The sequence below is a fragment of the Poecilia formosa genome, unplaced genomic scaffold, assembly GCF_000485575.1.
Source record: "Poecilia formosa unplaced genomic scaffold, Poecilia_formosa-5.1.2 Scaffold21, whole genome shotgun sequence".
Taxonomy (NCBI): Eukaryota; Metazoa; Chordata; class Actinopteri; order Cyprinodontiformes; family Poeciliidae; genus Poecilia; species Poecilia formosa.
The window spans coordinates 415664-442401 of NW_006799960.1; the positions used below are offsets into that span (position 1 = coordinate 415664).

The 26738-nt window shown below is 39.6% G+C and overlaps 1 protein-coding gene across 2 annotated transcripts; it reads right to left on the minus strand.

Moving 5' to 3' along the window:
- Positions 1-25865, minus strand: LOC103135012 (rap guanine nucleotide exchange factor 5-like). Of its 2 annotated transcripts, none has more exons than XM_007547549.2 (21): positions 25758-25865; positions 25578-25626; positions 25379-25452; positions 21512-21694; positions 14383-14528; positions 13420-13520; positions 8769-8847; positions 8548-8692; positions 7034-7125; positions 6912-6942; positions 6689-6767; positions 6317-6466; positions 5959-6056; positions 5512-5634; positions 4696-4874; positions 4525-4615; positions 4385-4435; positions 4148-4235; positions 3998-4062; positions 3670-3724; positions 1-2746 (listed from the first exon to the last, which is right to left on the minus strand). In XM_007547549.2, exons 1-21 carry the CDS (start codon positions 25785-25787, stop codon positions 2628-2630), a joined length of 2028 nt encoding a protein of 675 aa, XP_007547611.1. In that variant the 5' UTR covers positions 25788-25865; the 3' UTR covers positions 1-2627. The 2 variants fall into 2 exon arrangements, with proteins under 2 accessions (XP_007547611.1, XP_016524722.1); XM_016669236.1 differs by having other exon boundaries at positions 6903-6942.
- Positions 25866-26738: the final 873 nt, after the last annotated feature.

The following is a 26738-nucleotide window of genomic DNA, read 5'->3' on the forward strand; positions in this document are numbered from 1 at the left end:
CTTTGTGATTCACTTCTTTTCCATTTTACAACTGATAAATAACATACCAAACATAGGCATATTTACACATAAACAATATTACAATTGTACAAAGCCTTTTCCTTAAACTCTTACATTGTGAATTTTGTGTATTTTTTTTTTTATCATGCAAACAGGTTTTGAACAACAGCTTAAAAAAACAGAACTGTACACTTCTATAACAGCGGCTAATAAAACACTGAATACAGCCTCCTGTTGTCCGTTCAACGTTTGACAGACTTATTGCACTTCTGCTGCCCTCTAGTGGCTACATTACAGCACAAAACGTATTTGACCCCCGGATGCTTTGCAGCTTTAATTAATCTCACACCTGCTCTCCTCAAAAAAACTGTGGATGGCACAAAAACCAAAGACATTTAGTCACTATAAATAAACACAGGTTTTTAATAAATAACCAACTTAACTTCTTTACACATGATCAGCAAAGGGTGTCTGTATGTACATCATGCACGGCTCTATGCTAACCAAAAAGAAAACATTTGAATGTCACTTTGAACTCAAACAGATGTGTGCTCTGATGCATAAGCCTTAGCAACTATTCGCTGTGAGAGCGTCATCAGGTGCATCTTTACAACAAAGCTTGTAATATTGTTAAAGAAGATTTAATCGCGATTATCGTATAAAAAAGTTGACATCTCAAATTGATTTATCTCAGTACACCAAGAGGTTGCTGGTATGCTGTTTAACAGGTTTCAGGCATAACTGCGCTGAATTTAAGACTGTGACATTTTTTCGCCGTTATCCCGACCGACTTCTCGAAGAACAAATACAAACCAGCAGATTTACCGGCACAGTTTCAGTTTCCAAAAGTAAAACTTCTTAAACGATAAGCGCTTGAACATCATCTTTCACTTTTATCGGCTCTAATCCTGTTAAGACAAAGCGTTTAAAGCTCTCAACAATGCTTTCCAAATGGATCCAAATCGTAATGGTGACAGTCAGACTGATAACTTTTCATTTTGAAATATTTCTTCACACCATGAACCTAGAAAACATTTGGCACAGTTTGGGGAAATGTCTCCTACTGATGTAACAACTATGAAAAAAGAAAAAGAAAAAGAAGCTCTTTCTTTGAAATCCAAATGAACACTTGTAAGAGAATCTTCACAGTATTGCACTTTATCCCTAATTGAAACCTTATAAAAGTCCAAAAAAGGCAGCAAATGCTTGTCTGAGTTAACATTTAGAATATCTCAGCTGCACTGTTGCAAGGAAGTGACAAGAAGGGAGGAAAAACAAACAAACAAAAGGCATTTACAGAAATGTAATAAAACAACCAATGAGCAACAAGAAGGATTTGTTGATTTGTAAGCATCAGTATATCAGACAATAGCTTTCTGCTTTCGAGCTGCATTTGTGTGTGGGCATAAAATAGAAAATGTTATTATCTAGTCAGGCTTTCCCCCACAGTGACTTGAAAAAAAAAAAATCTCAAAGCCATTTCCTTTGGTTCCATTAATCTGTCAGTGTCCTGAATTAGTTCTCACAGTATAAATGAGATTGTTTCGAAATGAAACATTATTTTCAGTCAGTAGGCATTAATAATCCGTCTTCTTCCTATGAAAGTGAATCAGTGGTACAAAGCTGTTCTGTTGTGCTGCACTTCGAATAAAAGACATCGACACAATAAACCTTAAAGATATATATGTATATATAAAAAAAAGAAGAAAAAGAAAAAGAGCAAAACATTGATCTCCGCTGGGACCGTTTCCTTAGAGACCAGGCTCAATAGCACATCTCGACAAAAAGCATCTCTGCAAGGAGTCAGGTTGGCTTCACATGATCCAAGGAGCGGACGTCATGCTTGTTAACGGGGCAAACAGGACAGGAGAGCTGCAGCGCGGCCGAGCTGCAGCGCTCAACAGAAACACTTGGCACTGAAAACCGCCAGCTCCACGGTATGTACAAAGCTAACTAATCGTTTCTATTCACAATAAAACATCATAGAGGTGAGAGTACGAGGGTTTGTTTCAGGCTTTCAAACCCAGAACCAGTTGGCTTTAGTTATTCCTGCACAATAACTAAAAAAGGCTGCACAACCTAATAGCATGTCTGTGAAAATAAGTGAGAGTTATGCAATAGAAATCATATTGGACAGTCTATGATGCACATTTAGTTTTTTTTTTTTTTTTTTTTTGTTAAAAAAAAAAAAAAAGAAAATCTAAATGCTTTTGGGTTTGAAATGGAGACACGGTTATCAAGTCTTTGTTGATGGTCAATGGGAGCAGCGAGATTCACAAAAATAAAGGAACAGGAAAATAACCAACTGATGACGAGAACAAAACAAAACAAAGGCCTAATCAGCCTAGCAGGTACTGTACAAACTAATCACAGCCTCCTCGTCGCTTCGTTCCGTTTCTCCGTCTTCCTGCACGGATTCGGTTTCTGCAGAAGGTTCCCAGGGAGCGAGTGGAGGTTAGAAACCCTTCACAAGCACAAGTTGAGTGTATGAAAGCCTTTTGAGAGTGGACCGTGTTGGACGACAGACTGCTGTTCATCTCACAGCACTGCTGGTTGTGTGATCTTGCTGCAGTGTACGTGCGGCAGTTTGCTGTACAAAGCGTCCCCATTGTCACACAGGTTTACGCTTAAGCGCGCGGCTCCAGCTTATGCGACAGTTCAAAGAGCGTCTGTTGATTGTCGATGATGTGCAGGTAGTGAACGCTCGCCCTCACCTCCGCGCTGTCCACTCCGATAACCTCATTGCCTAGGAGACAGACGGAGAACATGTGCTGAAGTCAAACACGAGTCTTTCCTGGAAGCCTTCCCGCTGTGAAGCTCAACGGACATGTATAAAAATAAATAAATCGAAAACAAAAAGCCCGTGTAGAAACTGTTGCTTGGTAACTGTATGAGAAAACCAAATCAGCTGACCCAGTGCAGATGCAATGCTCTAACTGAACTGCAGGTGGCAGCAGAACCCCTCCAATAATTAGTTGCAAACATCAAAAACGTTACAAATTTAGACGGTGCATTTCACAAATTGACTTTACCTTTTATAAAACAGACATTATCCTAAATAATTAGTATAAAGATGCACATGATTCCCATTCTTTGTTTTCTTATAAATGAGTTTAAAGATTCACAAACTGTATTTTAAAAAAATTGTTTTATATTGTATGCTTAACTGGTCTGTTCAGAGATGTATTCATGTTTAACATAATCTATTAAATTACACTGTTACGCCACCACTTCCTGTTGACTTTACATGCAAGTGTGCAACATAAAAAAGAAGTTATTTTGAGTGCTCAAGGAAGCATTTCATGCGTATGTGCCAAAGGACAACATTTAGTTCTTGAAGTAGCCGTCATTGCGGGAAAACAAACAAACATTATGACTTTGATCCATTGCACTTTCAGATTTAAAAAAATAAAATTATCTAAGCAGTGCCGCATGCTTGGTTGGAACCTGCTTCTTAAGAAGTGTTTGTTTTCTTTCCTGGTTGGACGTAGATCCACATACCAGACACTGACTTGGCTCTTCCTCTACCCAAAAACATCTGAGCACAAATATCTGTTTCACATCTTTTCTTTTTGTTGGTTCTCCAGATTTGGCAGATAAGAAACCAAAATGTTCTGACAATTTTCTATTTTGCCATTAAAACAAATATCCATAAATGCTGATACACACCTGGCTGGTCACTTTGGCAGTGGCGAATCATCCTCACTGTGTCTGCTATCATATGCTGTTGAAATGAGAGAGGATGTGTTCAAACACTAAAGTTTCATTATTAGCTGTGAAAAAATAGAAGATCTTTTCAGGTAAACCCTACATATTCTGTCACCTACATTTCATTCATATCAAAGGAATGAAATGTAGGTGACATTTCATTCCTTCAAAATTCAAAATATTGAATTTTTTTTCTACAGAAAAACAATCTCAAGGATTTTCAATAAATAATCTGCTGTAATGTTTGATCTAAATGTTTTAACCTGCAAAAACGTAAGACTTCACTCACCAGCTTCTCAAAGTTAACCAGGTTGTCATGAAAGGTCTTATTTCCTTCATGGATGAAAGTGATATCTAAAAGCATTGGACAGGCATATTAAAGTTTAACTCAGTGTTGTTTTTAAAATTCATATTTATGTGTGAAGGATTTAGAGGATACCTTTTAGGAGAAGAGGCATGAAAGGGATCTTAGGAGGTTTCATCCTTTTGAAGGCCTCCCTATAAGCTTTGTGGTTCAGAGATGGATCCTGTGAAGAGTCGGAGGAAGACAGAAACGCTTTAGAAGGCTTGAAAAGAAGGGGGGAAATTTAAGGATTTGTCTATAAAGAAAGAAAGAAAGAAAAAATGCTGGAGCACATTTGAAGCTCTGCCTGCAACGCGCTCTCTCTATTCTCACCGTGATGAGCTCCAACTCTGAGAACAACTTCTTGAATTTCCCAGGGCATTTCTGAAAACAAGAGTGTTTGAATTTAATAATCATCCAGCGCAGAGTTTGCATCTAAATCTAAATCAAAGACCAGCAACACACATCCTTACCTCCCATGTCTGGTTTAGTCTGCTGACAGCAGCTGTGTTCAGACCCATAATAATGGCAAACGCAGAGTTCAGATTTCGTTGGGCTTTACAGCTACGAATGAAGGAAGAAAACAAAATCAGAATCTTGATGCTCCCAATTAGATTTCCGCTCTTCATTTTGTGTCCACTCACTGAGCTGCGATCTTGATGAACTTCTTCAGCAGCTGCACTCTCTTATTAAGAGACATACACATGAGCACCTCGGACATGACCCACTGCTGGACCTCGTTACAGCGCTGGAGGAGGACCGAGAGCGCCGCCGTGTGGCCGGAGCCAGGAGCGCGACTCAGAGTGTAGTACACCAGCTCCTGCTGCATGACGCATGGAAACATTTTTTGAAAGAAATCAATTGTCAAATCAATAGGAGCTATGACCAAAAAAAAAAAGAAGAATACTGCAATAGAAGCTAGGATACGTCTCTTTCTCTTATGTCAAAACAAAACATTTGACAGCATTTTTTTTTTCATCTTTAGTATCTATTATAGTAACTATAGTATCTACAGTAACTATTTTCTGCATCAGCGTCAACTGCAGTGGGACTTCATCCCGTCCACCATTTTTCCCGTTGATATTTCTCACAAAGGTAAGAGGAGAAATGTAGTATTTATTCAGTATTACAGTTCAAGTGTCGTGAATTAATGCTAAATATGACACAGACGCCAGATTCCAAGCAGGTAAAGATGTCAGCTTTATCATAATGTCGATGTGAATTTATTGCTACCGATATTGTTACTGTAATATTCAACAATTTTGCTGATTTCCTAATATTGTGCAGCCTTACATAAGTTCTGACAAAAAGTGTAGGAATTGTTTTTCACTAATTAAAAGATTATTAATTGCAAACTCAATTGCGGCGAGACTTGCAGTTATTTAATTTTTTTGACACAATCTGATTTGAAATGCATTAAAATGTTTGAATGCAACTCATTTATGTTTTTGTGTAGATACCTCATGGATGGATTTGAAGAGGCTCCAGTCCAGGTGTGTGAGCGCTGCAGCCACATCCCAGGTGTTGATGCCCAGGAGACGAACCGGCCTCCTACTCAACTCGGCGCAGTCCGTTAGCGGAGGCTGCGATTACAAACACACACAAAAAAAAATATACATATAAAGAAATGTCAGATACACAGACAATCTATTTATTTAAACTGCATTAAATATTGTCTCTTCTTCTGAATAAATTATGTTTTAATAAAAGTGATCCTAATTACGATACTATAACATGAATTAAAGAAGAAAAAACTTCTGAAAATTCATTCCCATGTCTGATTATAACATACCGCTGCTGACGTAACAATACCATAAGGAGAAAAAGTTCTGAGGAAGTGTAACATTATCTTGAGATTCATCTCTATAGAGAAATTGATTCATGAATACAAAAGAATATTTACACACCAAGATCTCAGTGAGGTCCCTGTGACAGGCCACCAGCTTCCCCTGTGGGGTCAGAGACTCTGAATAGACACAGTCGCTGGGCTGCAACATCCTCCGCTCTGCAGAGACAAATAATAACAAAAGGAGAGATGATTATGATAATTAAGATCTAAAAAAAAAAAGAGAGATGGAGAGAAGTCAAGTTCCATTTGGGTTTGTACGTTCTAGAAATAGTTGCTCACAAAGCATCCAGGAAATCATCACTAGGTCTGAAGTTACATAAGGTTTCTCCTGAGATTCACTTATGCACGACTCGTGCATAAGTGAATCTCAGGAGAAACGTTTATTTATTGAAAAACGGTGTGAATTCACTGTGCACCTCCGGTATGCGACACCACGGCCAGCACCATGTCCTCCTCTGCTTTGTCCAGCTTCAGACCCAGAATCCGCAGAAGCTCCCGAGCCTCCAGAGCAGCGTGTGTGTGGACACTTAGGTAGGAGTCAGGACTCACGTATACGCAGCATATCACTGGAAAATTGATTGAAAATATTTACCATTAAGGAGAAGAAGCAAAGAGCTTCAGGAGCAAACACATGCAAAGCTCAAAGAGGACAGCTTGACTAAATTAATGTTAAGTACAAAATTGGAGACAAAGACGGAAACCGTCTGTGTTTAGGAAATTTACATAAATCAAAATTCTGTAATTATCCATAATTATGTTGAGCTGCTTTGTATTTTTGTCTCACTCACCCTCTCTCTGGTCCGCTGGTGAATTGCGAAGCTGCAGACTGTTCTCCTTTAAGCTCATCTGCTGGTACGTTTGCTTACTCTGACAGACAAAGAAGAACAACCACTGAGTTTTGAAAACCTCCAAATATGACGTGGCGTCTTTTTAGCAGACCTGTTTAACTCAGTGTGAACAGCAAGTTTACCTTCATGTACTTTTAAATGTGAAACTGCTTACTTTGCGTACCTTTTGGTTGGGAGGGCAGTCGTCCACTGTGCTACAAGACGACAACACACACAGTAGTAAGCAGGAATTTAGCAACTAGATGCACAAACTTAAATTGATCCCATTTGACAAGAAGTGCTTACTGTCTGCGACGCAGAAGCTTCTGAAACTCTTTCAGGTCTTTCTCCAGCGAGGGAAACTCATACAGATCCTCTAGGACGTACCTGTACAGCGTCTGACAGACAGAACAGGAAGATGATGATCACTGATGACAGCAGGACTTATTAAAGGAAGAGTTAGTCTTTTCCAAAAGGGTTAGTGTGATGCTGAATAGTCAGGGTTGTGAGGAAAAAAAACAAAACAAAAAAAAAACTCAACTTGCAACAAACTGACACCAAATGTGTTAGCTTTACATATTGAATCTTGCAGTAGGCATAGGCTGGTTTATTGGGAGATACACTGAGGTTTTATTTTGCAGCTGTGAAGCATTTTAGTGTGAAATTAGTGAAAGTGTGAAAAACATATGTGAATGTTTATCAAGTAAAAGTCTCTTAGAGTATAAAAATCCTTTCAGACAGAATGAACTAATGGTTCCAGCTAAAAGTATCTTAGGAGCTTTTCCTCAACAGCAGCTGCATAATTCAAAACTTTATTTTCCTGATTGTTGAACTTTGACAGAAACCAATGAACATCAGAAATGCAGAACTATTTCAGCTTTTTTTAAAAAAAAAATCTAATTAAATAAAAACAAAGACACACATGGTCACACATGAATACAAACTTTTTTGCGGTGCAATCCCAAACCAACATGTCAAGTTTCATTTTCATAACTAACAATACAAGCTTTTTAATTAGTGAGATTAGTCAGATGTTCAAGAAAATATCAGAATAAGAAACAGAAAAAAAAAACTAAATACCATTAAGCTCATTATTACTAGAGTCTGAGCAGCTGATTTAATAACCAATGTGTGATGAAGCACATGATCTGAAGTGCAAGCGTGTTCACATGTGTGTATGGTGTAGAATTAATAACAACCTTGTGCAGCTCAACACACTCTCAGACAAACACGCACGCACACGCACACACACACACACACACACACACCTCTTTATCACTGTCATTGACCCTCCGTAGCCCCACAAATCCCAGCTTCCCTCTCATCCCTCTGTTACTAGGCAACTATCACCTGGGTTACGCACTCCACATAAAATGATACCCTTGCCAATCCTACCACTCTGGTTTCTATGGCAACCCGTCGGAGCGCAAAGGAGCAGTCAGTCAGTTTATGAAAGAACGAGCAAGTGGAGGGGTGAGTGTGTGGGTGTAACAGAGTCTGTGTTCGCTGCCCCTCTGGAAGAACCCAAAAAAGGTCCGGTCAGATTCTTCTGGTAAACTCACTTTTGACATATTACAGCTAATAACTAAACCTAAGCTAGTTACTTCCATCACTGATTAACAACTACAACTATACCCCTTCAATCCATGGTGTTTTTATAGAGCTGGAAACGTTAACATTTAACAGCAAAAAGAAAAAAGTCACAGACAAACAAAGTCCTCAGTTGACCTTACGATAAAAAAAGGACACCTTACGATCAAAATGATGGTGTGTAAATAGAAACCCAATTGACAAGCAAGTGTTAGAAGTGACTGCCATACCTTCATGAAGCTCCTGACATGCTCCTCCTCTTTGAGGAAGTCCTTGTAAAGCCTGCTCCAGTGGGACACGAGCCGCAGTACTTTGCGCTTCCTAAAGAGGGCGTCTTTGCCTTCCTCCTGGCCCCTGCAGCGTGCACTGCTATAAGTGAACGTGGTCAAGGAGACGACAAACCAAGAAGTGAAGGGGCTGTGTGTGTGGGATTTGCATGCTGTAAGGATATTGTCCCAGCAGCGCCTGACAGAGGTCGTGAGTGGACATGAACACAAGGTAGGTCAGCAGGAAGTCGTCCAGCAGCATTTCTGAAACACAAAGCACATCATCATCATGAGTCATTTTAAATACCTCTGATGTTACTTCCTTTATGCTATTAAACATTTAGAATAGACAACATCCGACACCTGAGGCCCTTTGATTTGTTATGAAGTTGATGAAATTAATAAAGGACCAAGCAATGATTGGCAGATAAAAAAATAAACAACAGATGTTGCACAAAAGGCAACATTCCTTTCTGGAAGAAAAAAAAAACTAGAACTACACCAGTTAATGATGATAATTATCCCAGTAACCACTCTGTTGGCTGATTCCTCTCTGGTAAAAGAGCCAGCAAGTGTCAACATGACATTTAATAAACTAAAACTGAATGTTGACTTGGAAATAAACAGATCAGCAGTCACTAAAGTGTTAAAATGGTGTAGCTTGAACTCTCTCCACTTGAGGAGGCACAAGATACAAGACTTGAGATCAGCAGATGAAACATCTTAGCCACTACCGAAGTACACTTGTTCTGTCCACTAAGGGCGTTGAAATCAAACCAACTGCCCAAAAAAAGCTTATAGATATGAAGAATGAATGTTACTTCAAATATTATAGTATGACTCATGACAAATAAAACATCCCAGAACTTCACTTCTTTTTCTTATTATCTTTTGGATATCAGGACCCAGCTTGGCATGAAGAAACTGAGATATCCAGATTTCCCCAAATCTCTGTGAAAACCTTAGCTCTTCTTTGTGAAACCATTATAGTGAATCATCTCTTGTGAGTTGGATCCATGTAGAAGGTGTAGTTTACACTATATCACAAACAAGACACCAATAGCAAATGTTTCCACGTTTGTATTGAAAAAAAATTGTAAACAAGTTGGAAAATTTCATTCGGGTACCAGATGTTTGTTGACAGTTTTACTGCTGTTATTACATATAGTGGCCTGAAAAGGGTTAGGTAATATATGTGCCGTAGCTGTAAACGTTAAGAAAATGTTTTAAACATCACCACATCTAAACTAGCTGTGATAGATCAGCTGCATGAAGTTACAGGCTTGTGCATGAACATCATAACCCATTAACTCAAGTGTTTTCATCACAGCACGGGTAGAGTAGAACAGATTGAAGTGCAAGTGGGATATCATAAGAGTGCGAGGCTCAGCAGGTGATCATTGGGTATGAATCAAACGGAAATGGCCCTCAGCGCCCATGGGTAATGAGCCATTGTTGTGGGGTAGGAGTACTCTGTGTTCACGTGTGTGTGTGTGTGTGTGTGTGTGTGTGTGTGTGTGTGTGTGTGTGTGCGTGCGTATGTGTGTGTGGTGTCAAAGTGTTTTCCTGCAAAAGAAAAAATTAAAAAATGTGACCCAAATGTGGCCACGTGAGGCAGAGAGCACAGAAATCAATTATAGAAGACCGAGCACAGGCCGTGGCATTAATATTTGATCAGCTGTCCTTCTTTTAGAAATAAAACTGCAACTTTTTTCACAGAAATATTTCAGGCACTTTTAGGGTCTGACAGGGCCCGTCATATCTCAAAAGGCTCTTAACTTGCTTCGCTGTTACCGTCTTTACTTTGCGATCGATAAAACCATTTCTCCACCAGGTCTGTTGCTGCTCCAAGTCTCCCCGCTTGGCCGCTCCATCACGTCTTCCAACAGCTTCCCTTTCTCTCTTTATCCCCCGTTTTTCATTTTCCACGACTTGCCGTTTATATTTCCTCCTACTACTCCTCACCTCCTACGCTCACACTCTCTCGGCTCGGTGCGATGATAAATATCCATTTTCATCTTGAACATATGCCCCCCTGCGTTTGCCCGCTGGCATGCACAAAGTCAAACACATAGTTGCAGATGGCGCAGCGTGCACACACACACATGCAAGCAGCACCCTAATGAATAACTCATTCAGTTCTGACCTTGGGGATTTTATCTCTTGTGAGCAAGAAGGGAAAAAGGTGGATAAAATGTGTGTGCTGAACTAATCGTGGTAATCTGCTGCTTCTGTCCCCCCCCCCCACCTTTGTGAGTGTATGTGCGTTTTTTTGTGTTCACAGCAATGGGGTGTTTAGGTAATCGCGCTCTCTCCATGAAAGCATGTTAGAGCAGGTTCAACACGCTGCACAGCTAAGCCAGTTAAAACAGCACACTGATGCATGGCACCACCTCAGGGACTCGCGCACACAAACATACGAAACACCATATATGTACATGTTTCCTGCGGCTGCATGAACGCACAGGACAGGCAAACACGGGCACAGTCTCAGACTCCTGCCTCTCTCTCTCTCTCTCTCTTTACGTTCCTTTACTCTCCTCTGTGAATAAATATTAGCCAGACTTCCTCGACAAAGCCCATCTCAGTTCTCTCCCACATTTATCTCTCCCTCTTTCTTCCTCTGCTTCCTGCAATTCAGCGAGATGGCTCCCTGTGGACTATTCGTAGCTGCTGGTACTAAGGTCTGAACTGATGCATAAAGACTCCTTGTCTTTAAAAGCAAAAACAAATCCTAACAGGCAGTGGGATAGCTTAATAATACCCAACTAGTGTCCCTGATGTACCAAAGTAATAAAAGTAGAATTTAAGCAGCTTTTGGCTCAAAGATAATGCTTAAAGTGTTATTATTAAAAAAAAAAGAAAAGAAAGAAGAAGCCATTTTGAGGAAGGTATGCTGGAACAAATTTTAAGAAATACACATTTTTGCTTTATCTTGTGCAGAAATGTTAATCCCAAATTTAGAAAGGTTACTGAAAATCAGATTTGGAAATGTTGAGCAAATCTGAGACTTTCAATTTAGTTTGCATGCACAAACCACTTCTATCAAACGCATAAAGATAGTATTAAACACGTAAAGATAGTATTACTGCACTGTACAATTTCTTTCAAAAGTATTCGCATTCATTAACATGCTAGAATTATTAAGGACAAATTAGAGTAACCAGAAAACGAGGGTGTTGTGTTTTTGGAGCGTGGAAGGAAGTCGTGCCCCGGAGAGAATCCACACATGAACTTGGAGATTTTGTAAACTTTTTAATTAACCTTTATTTCACCAAGAAAACCCCACTGAGATTAAAAAGCTCCATAAAACTTCAAATTGGGATTCTACCCAAGACCTTCTCGCTGCAAGGCATCAGTGGTATCAGCTGCCCCACAATGCAGCATTTTGCCCATCTAGAAACTAAAATTTGTGCTATTGCACTGCTTAAAAATAGTTTGTGCTCACTCAGATGCAGAGTCTAAATGAGAAGCAATTTTAATTGCTTAATTTCAAATGAATAAGGTTGATACATGAAACAGATTTGATCAAAAGCCTTTTCAGAGCAGCTCTGGCTGCATGTTAAGGTTCACAGTCCTGTTTAGAGCCAGATTCAGTATTTCACTCCAGCCATTCTCCCATCAAAACTGCTGAGCTACAATGCCTCAGGTGAAATACACTATCCTCTCAATCTGATGCTGATAAAGTCCTGAAGTGTTGTTTTTCTACCACATACCATGCAGGACAAAATGTTCACTTTTGGTCTGATTTGACCAGATTACATGTTTGCACTGCTGCTTACGGGGTTCTCCAATAGCACTTTTTCTTCTTGCCACTGTTCTACATGTAATTGTTGTCATTTCAACAGAATAACCCAGTTGAGCGGTGGATCTTTGCAGCTCCTCCAGAGTTACAATTCACCTCTTGGCTGCTTCTTGGAGTAATGTCCTCCTAGTTTAGACTAACGGGTTTTGTAATGGTTGGTTTGCAGCTGTGTCGTACTCCATTTTCAGATGATTCATTTAACACTGCTTTGTGTAATCTTCAAAGCTTTGGATGATGTTTAATAACCCTGCTCTGTTTTAATCTTCTCCACAACCTCATAATACTGTTTTTTACTTAATTGCTTAAGTGAAAAAACTTCCAAAATCTTCACCGAACAGTCTGGTTTATACCAAGATCACACAAATTGTTTTGAGCAATTAGCTGACTCCTGGAGGCTACTGGTTATATTGGATTTTATTGAGAACCATCAGAGTAAGGGGGCTGACTAAAGATGCATGCTACACAGATTTTATTAAAAAGACCACAAGGAACACCAACAAATACCAGCTGCAGCTAAAATAAGACATGAATCCAAAACATCTCTGAACATTACTTGCTGTAGAAATGTCTTGAGTGCCCTCAAGCTGTTATTTCACAGTCTCATTATAGCATTTAACCTCCTAAATGTTCCTCATATTTACACACAATCACATGGTTGAATGACTGCACCTGGATGGGCTGACTCATGCAGCTGCAATCATATAGAGGCTCCGACAAGAAGTGCACACCTCGTCGGTTTGAAGCCACTTGAGATTAGAATAAAACTGAAAGCTGGACTGTGTTGGAACTTGTGCTGGACTGAAAAGTTAATTCCTAGGAAGCGTTGTGGTATGAAGTGCCCTGGTATGTTTTTACAAAAGCAAAGTCAGGTATATGCTAGGTGCGGTTTGATTATTTGTCTAAAAGCACTTATTGACTTCAGCCATCACCATTTTAAATCCAAGTTTAGTTTTTTTCTAACATTTCGAATCAATATTTTTACTGATTGTAGTTTGTGACACGGATTGTTTGGTGTGTGTTTTTAACCTTACCGCTCTCTCTGTTCTCCATCGCTCCCCTCTGATCGTCCAGACGGAGGTCGCTGAGCAGATGCTCCAAGATCTTCAGCGGCGTTCCTGACACTACCACGTACCTGTAGGGCGAAGAACCGCAAAAGTCTTCTTCAAAAAGACTGGAGAACAAAGTGCGGTCACCTCCATCTCTCCATCTCCTCTCCTTCTCTTCCTCCACGTCTTCATCGTCGATGTAGGGAAAATGGGGAACGTCAAACGCACATGTGTCCGAAACGCCACAATCTCCATCCTCAGTGCCCCCCTCACAGTCGTCTTCATCATTATCATCATCGTCAACTATATCCTCCTCTGCCTGTGCAAGAGTAGCTAGCTCAGAGTTCATTTTCATGTCTTATCACATGCCAACAATCTGTCCTCCTCTAAGTTTTGCATCCCCAGGAGGGGTGGGGGGATCCTCCCTGGGGTTCGATGTCTCGCTGGCTGCTGCTGTCAGCTATAAACCTTTGAGATTAAAGCCCTCTCTCTGACAGCTCCTACAGTAGCCCTGCGAGGGAGCTGATTGTTACTGAGGACGCTTTGAATTGTGTACACACACACACACACGCAGGCAGACTCCTAACCTGTCTGACACTCCCTGCTTTGTGCCTCAGGGTCTTGGCAGACACTGCAGAAAGAAATCAGCTTTGAATGTGTACACTATACGACCCTAAATAAATAGAATCTTGGTGTCATCTTGTTTCTCCCTTTCAGCTGAGAACAAAAAGCCATTCTCTCCCTTCTGCTCCAAGCCAGAAGCTTAAGCACACATTTTCTTGGTCACACACAAGTACAGTTTCAACAGCCCCACTGCTATTTTGCACCTCTGCAAGTTGAGATCCGAAAAGCAAAAAGAGAAAAGTAGAGGGAGGAGGACGGTAATTATGTGTTTTTGTTGTTAATGTTAGTGTGAAGGGTTCTCATTATGAAGGGAGAGGGACAAACCTCTTATTGCAGTCGTCCTCTCTGGACACGCCCCCAGACGATGTAGGTGAGGGCCGGTCGGACGGCGACGTCACTGATGATGTTACTCTCCGCAACACCAACACGTCCCGTCCTCTCTCCTTCAGACAAACCCTCCCCACTGCTTCCTGGAGGGGACCAAAAAAAATAAATAAATAAAGGCATGTCACAAGGACAAAACTGCTGGAAGGCCGAACACGCTTGATGTATAAATCACCCAGACTTCATAATGGATCCTAGTCTTAAATTTCAATACCTTAATCTACAGTGTCTCCTGATTATTTAGACAGTAGTTACTTCATATATACATGTGCATATATATGTAAACCATTCAGGACTAATGCAACCATGTGTGCAAACAGTACATACTAGCAGAGCACACAAAAGCCTGACATGTTGAAATTCCAGGTGCAATTACAGGCTTTTTCCACCAGGGTGCAGTGACAATTTTGAATATCAAGGAACATTCTGAACTACAACAAGAAGCACCTTATAACCACTTTGGCAGGTCATAATAATTAAATCCTTGAAAGAGAAAATTAAATTGTGAAATAAAACTAACTGAAAAGACATGAAATAGTTATACAGCAAGTTCAAGCATATCAACACAGCCTCATCTGGCACCATCAAAGGGAAGCATTACATTTCCCTTCTTTTAAAGGGGTGGTGGTGCTACATATTAAATTACACTGCAGGGAAAGCTAGCTATGTGGGCTGACACCTGAAATTATCTCATCCTCAAAAAAGGAGCAGCAGCAGCTCTGAGAAATACACAGACACACGTTTGCCGTGACAGTCCAGTGAAATAGAAATAAGTCCCAGGTGAACAGAAGAAGAAACAGCCTGAGGTTAGAAGTGAAAAAGAAGACAAGAGATAGAGATCAAAGGCAGTGGAGTAGGAGCAGATGCTCTCTGCAGTCTGTGTCGCAACAAACGACACTGACATGGAGTTCCTGACATAAGGGTTGACTTTTTGTTTAGTTGGGTCATATTTAACAATACTAAACCTAATGATTTTGAGGTGAAAGTTGCACTAAGGGCTAACCTTTTCCAAGCCCTAACAAAAGCATTTATAAGTCAGAGTGTGGAGATTTCTTTAAATGATCGCTCAGATTCCTCGATAACACTAAAAAAAAAAGAAAAAAAAAAGACGTGCACCAGCAAGCAAACATAAACAAATCCACACACGCCATCTCTTTGACTGTCGGATAAAAGGGAGCGTCTGATCCTGAGAGGCAGCAGGTGGGACATGACTTGGGTCAGACAAAACAATATGCTCCCAGATCTCTTTGTGATTCCTAATGAGTCATTCTAGCAAAATGTGCTCCAGATGTTCAGCTGCTACCAGATCCTCCTACCCAGGTGTGATACCGGTGGGTTTTCAGCTGCACGGTGCATTTCCAAGGTGTTACAACCACAAATTCCTGTGACAAAGTATTTGTAAACGTCAATAAAAATACATTGATTTCTAAATGTTTAATACTCTAAATTTTACTCTGATACCACTAAATAAAACTCAATTCAACCAATTCGCCTAATTAGAAAATAGAGCTCGCCTGGGAGTAAATATGAATCCAATTGCTTTTTAACCGTCTTAGAAGTTTAGTGGGACAATTAGTGAACAAACGGCATCATGAAGACTGACTGTTCAAGAATATAGTTTGTCCAGAAGCAGGGTCAGGTCTTAAAACAATATCCCAAGCTTTAGATATCTGTCAGAGCATTTTTAAATGGTGAATTAACTAAATGTTTGCAGTGTTTTCCAAGTTATACAGACCACCCAAAGTGCTTTACAATGGAGAGACTTTCACCAAATGACACAAACATGCAAACTTTCATACAACAATAAGCAGCTCAGTTATGAGGGTAAAGTGAATCATCCTCCCGGCACATTAACATTTGGCTGGAGGATGTTTTTATTTAAATACAACAGCTGTTTTTTATACAATAAATAAATGAGAATAAAATATGTTTAGTTTTTTGCCACCATAATTTTCATCCCCTTTCTGTCCTGAAGCAAAATTTATCAAATGACTGCAATTCCTCACATTTTTGTTTCAATCACAGGAAACTCCGAAACGCTAAAACGTACTATAAATTACAATGTCACGTTGTGAATGTGACAAAATTAAACTTCCGCTGCTGTTATCATCATCAAGGTGGAGCCACAAGATTAGCATTGTTTGCCTGTGATGGCCAATTTAACGAGATGTGACACCGTTCAATTAATTACGCTGGGGTCTGGTACCAACACCACACCCAACAGCTCAGATGTGATGTCAAGATATAACATTTACTACGTGCTGCAGGGGATACATGCAATGAGACCACATTGCCTATGATTCAAAAACCACCCAACGTTATCAGCACTGGCTGTTCCTGTCTCAAGGGTCAGATATCTAATAAAGGGGAAGCCAGCCAGAACTACAGACGTTATGTAACCAAGAACAAGCACTGTATAAACAAAGAAGAAGAAAATGCGTTGTGTTCCTTTACATCAATGCCAAGAAAAACAGCTCTAGGTTCAAAATAGAGCAATGGAGTGTTAAATACACAAGATTTAAGATAAAAATCTTCCAGAAACCAAGTCAAAGTTAAGCACAATTATTACAATAACTGTTTCGTAACAATAACCTCTGAAAACATTTCTCGATTTGAGCAAGGAGATCATGTTAGCCTCAGAAAGGCTGCAAACCTTTAAAAAGGAAAAATATTCAGAGAAGGAACACAAATATTGTGAATGGGAGAGACCAGAAGCTTATGTAATAAAAAAAAATGAGAAAAGCAAGCCAGATGGAAGATGGGAGACTGAAAGCTACTGTGAAAGTACACAAATGAGAATGGGAGTAACAAGGACTTACTAATGACAACAAGCAGAACACATTTAAATCTGATATGCAATATTCAATAAAGTTGTTTAATTTCTTTTTGTTTAGTTTTCACTTGCTAATTCCAACTTTTTTCTAAGGTCAATTAAAACCCTAAAGCAGATTTTATACTGGTATTAGTATTGAATTAAACTGAAAATGAAAGAATGAAGGATTGTACATTAGCATTTGAACATCATAACTAGCAGGGTGTCAGACAAATTCAGTTTCAATTCAGTTAAATACAGTTTTCTTTCACAGATTTTGCCACATCTCTGTTTCATAACAGGGAAACTTTATGCTACAGAACCTGGGGATTTTAGAGCAGAAAATAAGCCAATACCCTCAACTCAAACTACAAGTAAAATGTCCATATTAGGTACATGAAAATAAAAAAACAACATTATGTATTTCACACCCTACAATAAATCAGGATGCTTTTTCACAGTTTTTCTATGTTATTCCTACAGTTTAATATCTTCCATGTGCGCTCATATGATAACATTTCAAGAGGAAAGGTGGACTTCATGGAAACCTGAGAGGAAGTTTTCTCTTCCAGGGACTGGGCCCTATCTGTGCTGTGATAGAGCAGGGCACAGTTCCAGGGAAAAATGGATAAGAAAATGAAACCCAATCCTTTTAGGTCAGCAGCACAAAAAAACAAGCACTGTATTGTAATTCCCTCGCCATGTGGGAAGTAACACCAGCACAGCTGTGAATATACCTGAATTCATGAGCGCATCAGAAAGTCAGCGACCTTGTACTCAAGTAAACTTTGATGATCAAATAAAGCAATATGAAAACTGAAGTCAGAAGAGACTAGAAGGCAGAGAGGCACTCGGCTCAGTCTGCAGACACCAGTCGTATCGCTATGGAAACAGCTCGCATTGGTTTGTCAGAGCTTATCCATCAAGAAAGAAAGGAAAACACAATAATCTAGAAAGAAGAACAGCATCTGTTGTGAATAGAACTGATTGCTTAGTTTTGATTTCCACCCAGTTCAGATGATTATTTGATTCAGAAGAGCCTCGTTAATTTGAATTAAAAGTTTCCTTTCACGGGTACAGGTAAAAGAGATGTCTGAAATATAATTATAGCCACAAGGTAGAGTCTGACTCTGCAGGTTTAACACCTGAAATTAAGGGAAATGTACCATAAAGTGTGATTCTTAGGATATACTCCAAGTACATCATTTTTACATCCTGATCAAAGCACTTCTACATCTTCTTCTGTACTTGCAGTGATCCCCTAAGAAGCCATTACTAATGAAGTACAACAACGCAACACTTGATTTGAAAATGTGTGTTTTATATTTAATTAGAGACAAAAAATACCATCACAAATTAATTAAATCATTAGTTTTTATAAGTTCAGTTAGTTTTTAAAAGAAGATTTGACTTTTATTTCCCCCCAAGTCAAATCTTCAAAAATCTATTTAAATAGTTCTTGAATATTTACATAAAATAACAATGCTAAAGTAACAGCAGTTTAAAATTAAAAAAGTGAGTAGAGCCCGCTTGAAATAAAAAAATAAATGCAACGAATGTTTATTTGTAATTTTTTTCAAGGGATGCACAACATGAGTGTAATGCAATAACGGCTTTTAATTTACAGCCTGTGGTGGAGGACTACATTTCAAGTGCTTGGAATTTCATTGCAAAAAGAGGAAAACATGGGTTAATTGCAACCAATGTTATAATTCAACAACATCAATTGCATGTTTTGCTTGTGCAGCCCTTTCTTTTAGCACAATTCTTAGTAAAGATAAGCATTACCTCTATGTAACATGAATCAGGATCAGGCTAAATAGATAAAGATTTATAAGATGTTATTGTGGACATTTCCCTTCAAGCAACACTGTACCACTTTCTGAAACACTTCACTGCACAAGCTATTCCGATTTGCTGAAAAGAATAATCTTAAAATTACCATAGTTAACCTTTGACATTTAGATGTTAAATTCCCAATGAAAATAGTAAAAAAAAAAAAAACAACAACAACAAAAAAAGACCACTTTACCAATCTAGCAATGATTACAAGGTTGCAGCCATGGGGAACTTCTTTGGCTTTGGCTTGGATGTGACATTCCTGCACATATTTACTTTTGCTTTGTTGCAAACAAAAAAGAAAAGTGAAACTGTGCATCAAGCAAAAGCATTTCCACAGCTGGGCTTCAAACAAACACTAGCTAATCAACAACAAATCTTACAAGCAGCGTGTGATGTAAGGTGAAATCAGGCTGCATCTGCTTCGCTTACTGCCTTTAGGTGTACACTGTAGAGTGGGATTATAAGTTAGCTTCACTAACACCCCACTCATTATGAGCATCCACTGACTCAGTCTGCCACAGTGCCCGGGAGCACATGAACATGCGCATAAAAGCTCTTACAAATGATTATAAGCTCCAGCCAGAACAGTGACACGCACACAAGTGAGCACAACTGAAAGACATACAAAGTTCCTGACAGCTTGTAATAAAAGCATGAGCTCACGTTGCAGCGAGCCATTATTAACACCCACCATCAGACGAGCTGCAGCGGAGAAGTGCTGGTTGTTAAAAGTAATCTAAATAAAGCCAAGGCCAGTCTATCTGCAGTGACAGTTCGAGCTGGTGTTTATGTCGGATCACAGTTCTGTCTTCATGAGTGATAATCAGATGGGTCAGAGCTGCAGGAAATGTGCACACTTGTGTGCTTGTCTACACCTTGGAGGCACAGAGGCACCAATCATGTTGATCAGGATTTACTCTCCTGATTCCTGACCTGAATCCATGACTAACACCTGTGATTGTGTTTCAGAGTGACGACAGCAGTGACAACATTACCCGCATGACGTCCATCACTTCCCACTCACGCTAACCATATAGCCACAAATTATTTTGCAGATTACGAGTAGAAGTTTGCAAAGCGTCACCATCCACCATGGAGATGCATGGTGTTATTAGGCAAGTCATATTGCTGATAGAAGATGACTCTATAAAACAGGTGCAGTAGTTTTGAGACAATCCAAAATCTAATAAATTCAATCTGGATGCCGAACAATGGAGGCATTACATTTTCAAGGAGAGTACAAAAGTGCATAGTTATTATGCAATAGTTAAATTACAGAATCCTTCAGCAAATTAAAGAAAAACCGAGCAAAAAGAGAAGGATTCAACACATTTATTGTGTTCACTGACTGCAATTAACTATGCATAAAAGATAATCCCAATCAGAACCACTCATAACACCCAAATATGGTTTGAAGAGTTGCTCTCTCTCTCTCTCCTCTTTTTAAATCTCACACTTTAAAATAGGGTTCAATTTAGCTGGCAAATTCAGAAGGACCTGGAAGTTCTCAACAAGATATAAGTCAGGTGAAGAAGACAGCCAGGTTATTATTCCGCCAAGTGGGAGGCCTTCATTGTATACCCATGATCGAACACTTGGCTGCTTGCAATGATGAATTTCCCGGCATAAAAAAACCAATCCTCCTGAATGCTGCTGACTTTTTACAGTCTTAATCCAAGAAGAAAGTCTCCTCTAGAAGCAGATAGTAGATTTTGAAATTTAATACTATTTCCAGGTCAAAATGGTCCAACTACACCTCTCTTAATAATAGCCACCCAAACCTTTAGAAACCTGCAGAAACAATTTCTAATCCAGCTGCTCCAATCAAGACTTGTTTTTTTACACATTTGCCCATAAAATCTGTCTTTAGATCATTTCTGGCCCAGTCTTGACATTTCATCCCATTTAGTTTTGGTGATGGTCTTGTTTCAGCTTCTCTCATCTGGCCCAAGTCCCTGCGCTCTAAACGTCTTATGTTTCTACAGTTTTTGGAATATCGCAACACCAGAAGATAAAGTGGTTCCTGGTCTATCAAACTTAGTTTTCTTCTCTACATATATTTAGTTCACATTTGCAACAAAAACGGAACATTTCTCACTTATTTTGCTAAAGTAGTATTTAAAGAGTTATTTTAAAATGAAGCTACTTTTTTATTGTGCATAATAAAAAAGTAGCTTATTACATAAATATAAATATAAGTAGTATCTTATTACATACATATACATCCACCAAGAATTACAGCATGTGTTGTAAAATATGCATTTTTAAGAGTTGTAAAATATACATTTTTAATAAAAAGAAGAAACAAATGATGTCAAAATACTTCCTTCCTGGATAGTAACACACAAATTGTAAACTGCTATGTCTGGACAGTATTTTATGATAGTAAAGTGAATATAGTAAAACTCTACTAACCGCTTGGTTCCTGTCAGGTAGACGGTAGTTGTGGTTCTGCAGCAGCCGGCAGCCATCTTTTGCCAGCCGCTGGACGGCCTCCAGACCCAGCCGACTGGTGAGCTCCTCTCGGCCACAAACGGTCCCCATCCCGCCGCCACCGCCACTTCCATTCCCGTCCCGCAAAGCACACATCCCGCCCAGCTGCAACACAGGAGGCATGAAAACATATCTCAGACCGCAGTCCCAAGACATCCTAGAAAAGTCTGAAAAGCCGGCGTCGCAGCAGATCAATGAGTTTCTCCACAGAGCACAATCCAGAAGTGATGAAAGGAGAAATCTGTGTCCATGTAACAACGATGAAAAGAAATAGTAATCCTGGGTGTCTCCAGGTTATCTTGTTCTCCCTATTATTCCTCTCTGTCTCTAATTCTTTCAATCTCTTAGAGGCTGTAATTCTTTTTATCTGTTGCACCTCTTTGTGTCAGACTAGCTGCTCTGTGTCAGAGGATCTGGCGGCAAAAAGAGTGAGTGTGTGTGATTAGTAGTAAGTGGGCGGGAAGGGTGTCTGTGTGAGAAGGTAGTGTGTGTTGTGTCTGTCTCCTCCCTTCTGTAGTCGAGCTATTAAAAAAAGAGCCCAAGCAGGAATATCAAAGAGTAATGTCTTAAAAGAGAAAAATGACGGGAAAATGATTAGAAAGTTTATTTCAAACAAAAGAGCAGAGGGGCGGTAGGAGAACTGTTGCTTTTCTCCGTGTCTGCATGCATTCCCTTGGGTGCAGCTCGTGTGATGGTTATCACCTGTGGCGGCCAGCTTGGGCTGTTTATTTTCCTTGGAAGAGAGACAGAGCAGCTTGTTTCGTTTGGCTGAGAGTCGGGCAACCCTTCCTGTAAGCTCAACTATCCCACGGTACCACGCTCTAGCAGAGGGTAACGCACACATACACACACACACGCTAAACATCATTTGTTTACTAGGAAAACACCCCCCTTCTCCCCTAACCCAATGACAACTCTTATCTTGTAGAATACCCACGTACACACAGTGATATTACACCACCACTTGTCCCTCTCTGCTTCCTGTAGAGCTGCTGTAGTCTTCCTGTCCAAGATTTAAATTTATGTCACTCTCTCCTATTTTTTCTAATGTTTTTTTTTCAAATCACGAAATCCCAAAACATCAATAGATTTAAACTGATGAACTAAAAGCAAATGAGACTCCAGGAATCTTTAGTTGTTTTGCAGTTTAAAAGCTTTGGATTCCAACATGGTGTCCTTGACGTTTCGTAGTTGTCCTAGTTATTTATTGATACATATGATCGACTCTGGAGTGCAGATAACTACCTCTGTTGCATGAATATTAGCAGAGGGATTGGAGGATCGATTCAACAGCCAGTGTCAGACAAACACGACTAATGTGATTGTAAGATGTATTACTGACTGGATTGTCAGTCGTTCTCTGATAAACATGAAGTGCTTTGCAAAAGCAAATTCATAATGCTTCATTTTGTCACCTTGCAATCACAAATTCCAATATCACTAGGCTTGAAAGTGACAAATACAAAGTAGTAGGTAATTTTCAACTGCAAGATTTGAATTTGCATTTCTTTAGAAAAGAAAAGAAATCCATTGTTAAAAGCTGGATAGTCTCATATGCTGCTTGCTACACAGCAACCATCTGAAACAAGCACTAGCAGAACAAGTCAGCGTCGGGCCGGGGGGCGGGGCCAATGACCGGACCCCTCACGTATATCACCTGCGCTGATGAAAACTGTTGAGCAGGGGGGTGTTGCCTTCGTCATTTGATTTTTACCCAGGAAGCGCACATCGACTAAACCGTGAGTGAAACAGTCACTGGGACTGACTACTATATTCCAATGAGGGAATTGAGGGAGCTCCGTCTATAATCAGACACTAAAGTGACTTGAAACCATTCCTCCCTCCCTGGCACCTCCAGACCCGGGCCCCCATGGGCACCCGCCCGGGCCAGGGGGCAGCCGCACCCCCCCACACCTCCCTATAGCTCCGCGCCTGGAAACAAGGTGTTCAGGTAAGATGAAACAAAATTTGAACTTTCTGGCCAATATGCAAATTGCTGTGTGGTGCAAACCTAGCATTGCACATCACATTTAAAGCACCTTGTACATGATGAGACATGGTGGTGGCAGCATTGTGGTGTGGGGATGCTTTTCTTCAAGAGGAAAAGGAAAGTTGTGATGCTTTAAAGATGGAATGCAGACGCTGCTGGACAGGCTACGTTAAAAAATAAAGAAAAAAGCCTGCAAACTGGATATAGTTATGCACAAGGCAATGCTGGAAGGAGCTCCGCTACAGACTGCAAAAGAAATGAGGTGAAATAGCCAAAATATCAAAATAGCCCAGTCAAAATCCAAACTCAAATCTGATTAGGAATCTGTGGGAAGAAAACTGATTTTCACAGATGTTCTCCATCTAATCTGATTAACTGTATGTTACTTTGTACAGAAGAATACAATGAAAACTTGTTACTCTAACAGAATAAGGATGATTCCTACTCAATGAAGTGGATGCACAACAGTTAACAATTTTGCAAGACAATGTAGATAAATACATTTGTTCATAGATGGTGGGCATGAGCAACAATTTCAAAATATCTAAAATCTTTAACCCGTTAAGAAATGTGGAAAATCCTGTAAAATGCTAAAAAGCCTCCCGCCATCACTTTAAAGCTTAAATCTGCCATCGGGATATTATAATTATGAGCTTAACTGCGAATTATTTAACAGCTTTCACTTATTGTGCAGAAGTTATTTCTTCACAATCTGTTTTGCGCTTTTCTTTTTCAGTTTGCTAAGTAAGCCCAGATCTGTTGTCGGCTGGAGTATGGGGAAATTAGATTATAGAAGCACCTTTGTAATATAATAACAGCTCATTTTAAAATAATAACCTTTGCAGGTGAAACCAAAATAAAATACATAAACTGGGACCATTTATGCTAACTAGATTATAACTCATGTAAACGACTGAAATATAAAACGCCATGTGTGTTGCTGCTCTTTTCCCCACCTTCCCTGGTCTCAGTGATGTGATGAGAGAATAAATAATTGATGGAGAGAAAAAGGTTTTGACTGTACAGACATGGGATGAGGAAGCACATGGGCCTCGCTCTGCGCTCTTCTCCGACCCTCTTTTCTGAGTTCAGCCATGTGTGTACCTCCACATAAATAAAACTTGAACTCGAATGACCTTTTAAAGGAAACCAAGTAGTCAGCACCACCTATTCATTTTAAGTATGGTGCAACGTCTATGCAGTTTGTGTTACAGTGTATGAATTGTGGTATGTGTATGTGCAACAGCAATATATGCAGGAAGTGAGGAATACAGTAGGATACTGCAAACTCTTTGCAATACAGCAGAAAAAAAATGAAAGAGTGCAATTTAAACAAACTAGCAGAAGCAGTCGCGATTTATGAGTGTATTATGCTGCACATCAGTCTTTAATGATTGACCTTTCTAAAGATTCAAATTGTTTCAGTGTGGGAGTAAAAAATGCAAATCATTAAGTGACTGCAAATTGTCACAGCAAGGTAAAGAGTAGAGATGCATCAATCAGTCAACTTGGGATCAGCATCTCAGTAAGTAGTTTCTGTCACTTATTTAAAAAAGAACATCTAGGAACTTCCACAATCAAAGAACCCACAACACACATTTCTATTTTCTGCATTATTAAACAAAAGAAAGAAAAAAAAAATCAGATTTGGTTGAAAAAGGAGACAGTCGGTCAGAGCTCAAAGAAGTCGATATCAGCTGGTAAAAGCCTGCTCTAGTAAAAATATATTAAGAATGAAGACTGTGTGTGAATAATGTATATATCATATAAAATGCCGTTTGTATTAGTGTGTATATTACCGGGCTGCTCTCCTCACTGGGGGTGCTGGATTCCTGGCGGCTTGTTTCAGTTGTGTCAGAGTCCTGCTCTGATACTGCAAACAAACAACAGCATATTGCAGATTATTGTTTGTCACATAAGTGTATGGTTTCACGGTAAATCCAAATAATTCCCACTAACAATGCTTCAAGGAAACGCTCCAACCACAGCATTACTTACAAGCTTTGCGAGTCTTTCTAGCGAGAGCAGCTGCCAACTCACTTTGTACCTGTTTAAAACAACAACAACAACAAAAAGAGGGAGGGGTTAAAAAAAAAAAAGAAAACCCCCAAATCATTCCAAGTTTGTTTCAGTTTTGCCAGATATTTATCTTGTGTTTTCATTCTGGGTGCCACTGACCGTGGACGTAAGCCTCTCCAGAGCTTTCATCTGAAGAATCTCACTGCAGATGTCCCTGTTACCTTCAGAGTCTTCCTCTGACCTTAAAGAAACAGACGGAGCTTTATTTGCAACTGTTTAATATTCTAATCAAACAGCCCTCAGGTGTAAAACTTCCCTACAGACGTGCCTCTGCAGCCTCTCTGCACCGCCCCCTGGCACTGTGTGAACAGAACTACATCTTACATAATCTTGAAACTCTCTGGATATTTGAATCCATGGACAGAAAAAAATATACATATGTTAAATATTTTACATGCCTTTATTAAAAAAATAAAATAAAATTAACCATTTTAACTATGCAGCTGCTCCACATAAATGTTAATGTTTTATTTCTCACAACACAATATAGAACATTATGAAATAATTGTCCAGGTGCACAAAAGTTAAAGATAACTTTTTTTTTATTTACACAAATTTAAATATGATGGTTTTCTGCATTTTAGCACTGACAACACAAACAGTTTTTTTTTAGTGAAAGACATCCTCCACCGCATTTCAGTCTCTGGGAGCCAAAGCATCTTTTTTAAGAAGTTTTCATTTATATGGCAGCATGTAAAAAAAGCTCCACACACACACACACACACACACACACACACCCTCTCTGTGGATGTAAGCGCAGCAATGCAGCAGCGGCGCGCAGATGTACGTGGATGTCTAAATCTTGAGGATTTTCCTAAGCCTGTGTGCATTCATGAATATATTAGTGTTTGTCCTCATCAGTGTGCATGTCAGACGGTGTTTGTGTTTGGGGTAAATTCTGCATTATTCTAACAGCAGAGAGAAAAGGTTTGCATAGAGGAGTCTTGAGCAGCAACAGACGGCACCCGAGGGTTCCTCATCCAACATAAACTCTAAGAAAACTAAAGCCGGGGGTTGGTTTCCGATGCATTGCCTCACCCACACACACACACACACACACACACACACACACACACACAC

Excerpts from the sequence above, each read along its gene's own strand:
- LOC103135012 (XM_016669236.1), bottom strand. The coding sequence starts at position 25,787 with ATGAAAGCTCTGGAGAGGCTTACGTCCACG. Across the intron at positions 25,627-25,757 it reads TGGAGAGGCTTACGTCCACG|GTACAAAGTGAGTTGGCAGC; the intron begins GTCAGTGGCACC and ends TGTTTTAAACAG. Across the intron at positions 6,943-7,033 it reads AAGCTTCTGCGTCGCAGACA|CACAGTGGACGACTGCCCTC; the intron begins GTAAGCACTTCT and ends GTCGTCTTGTAG.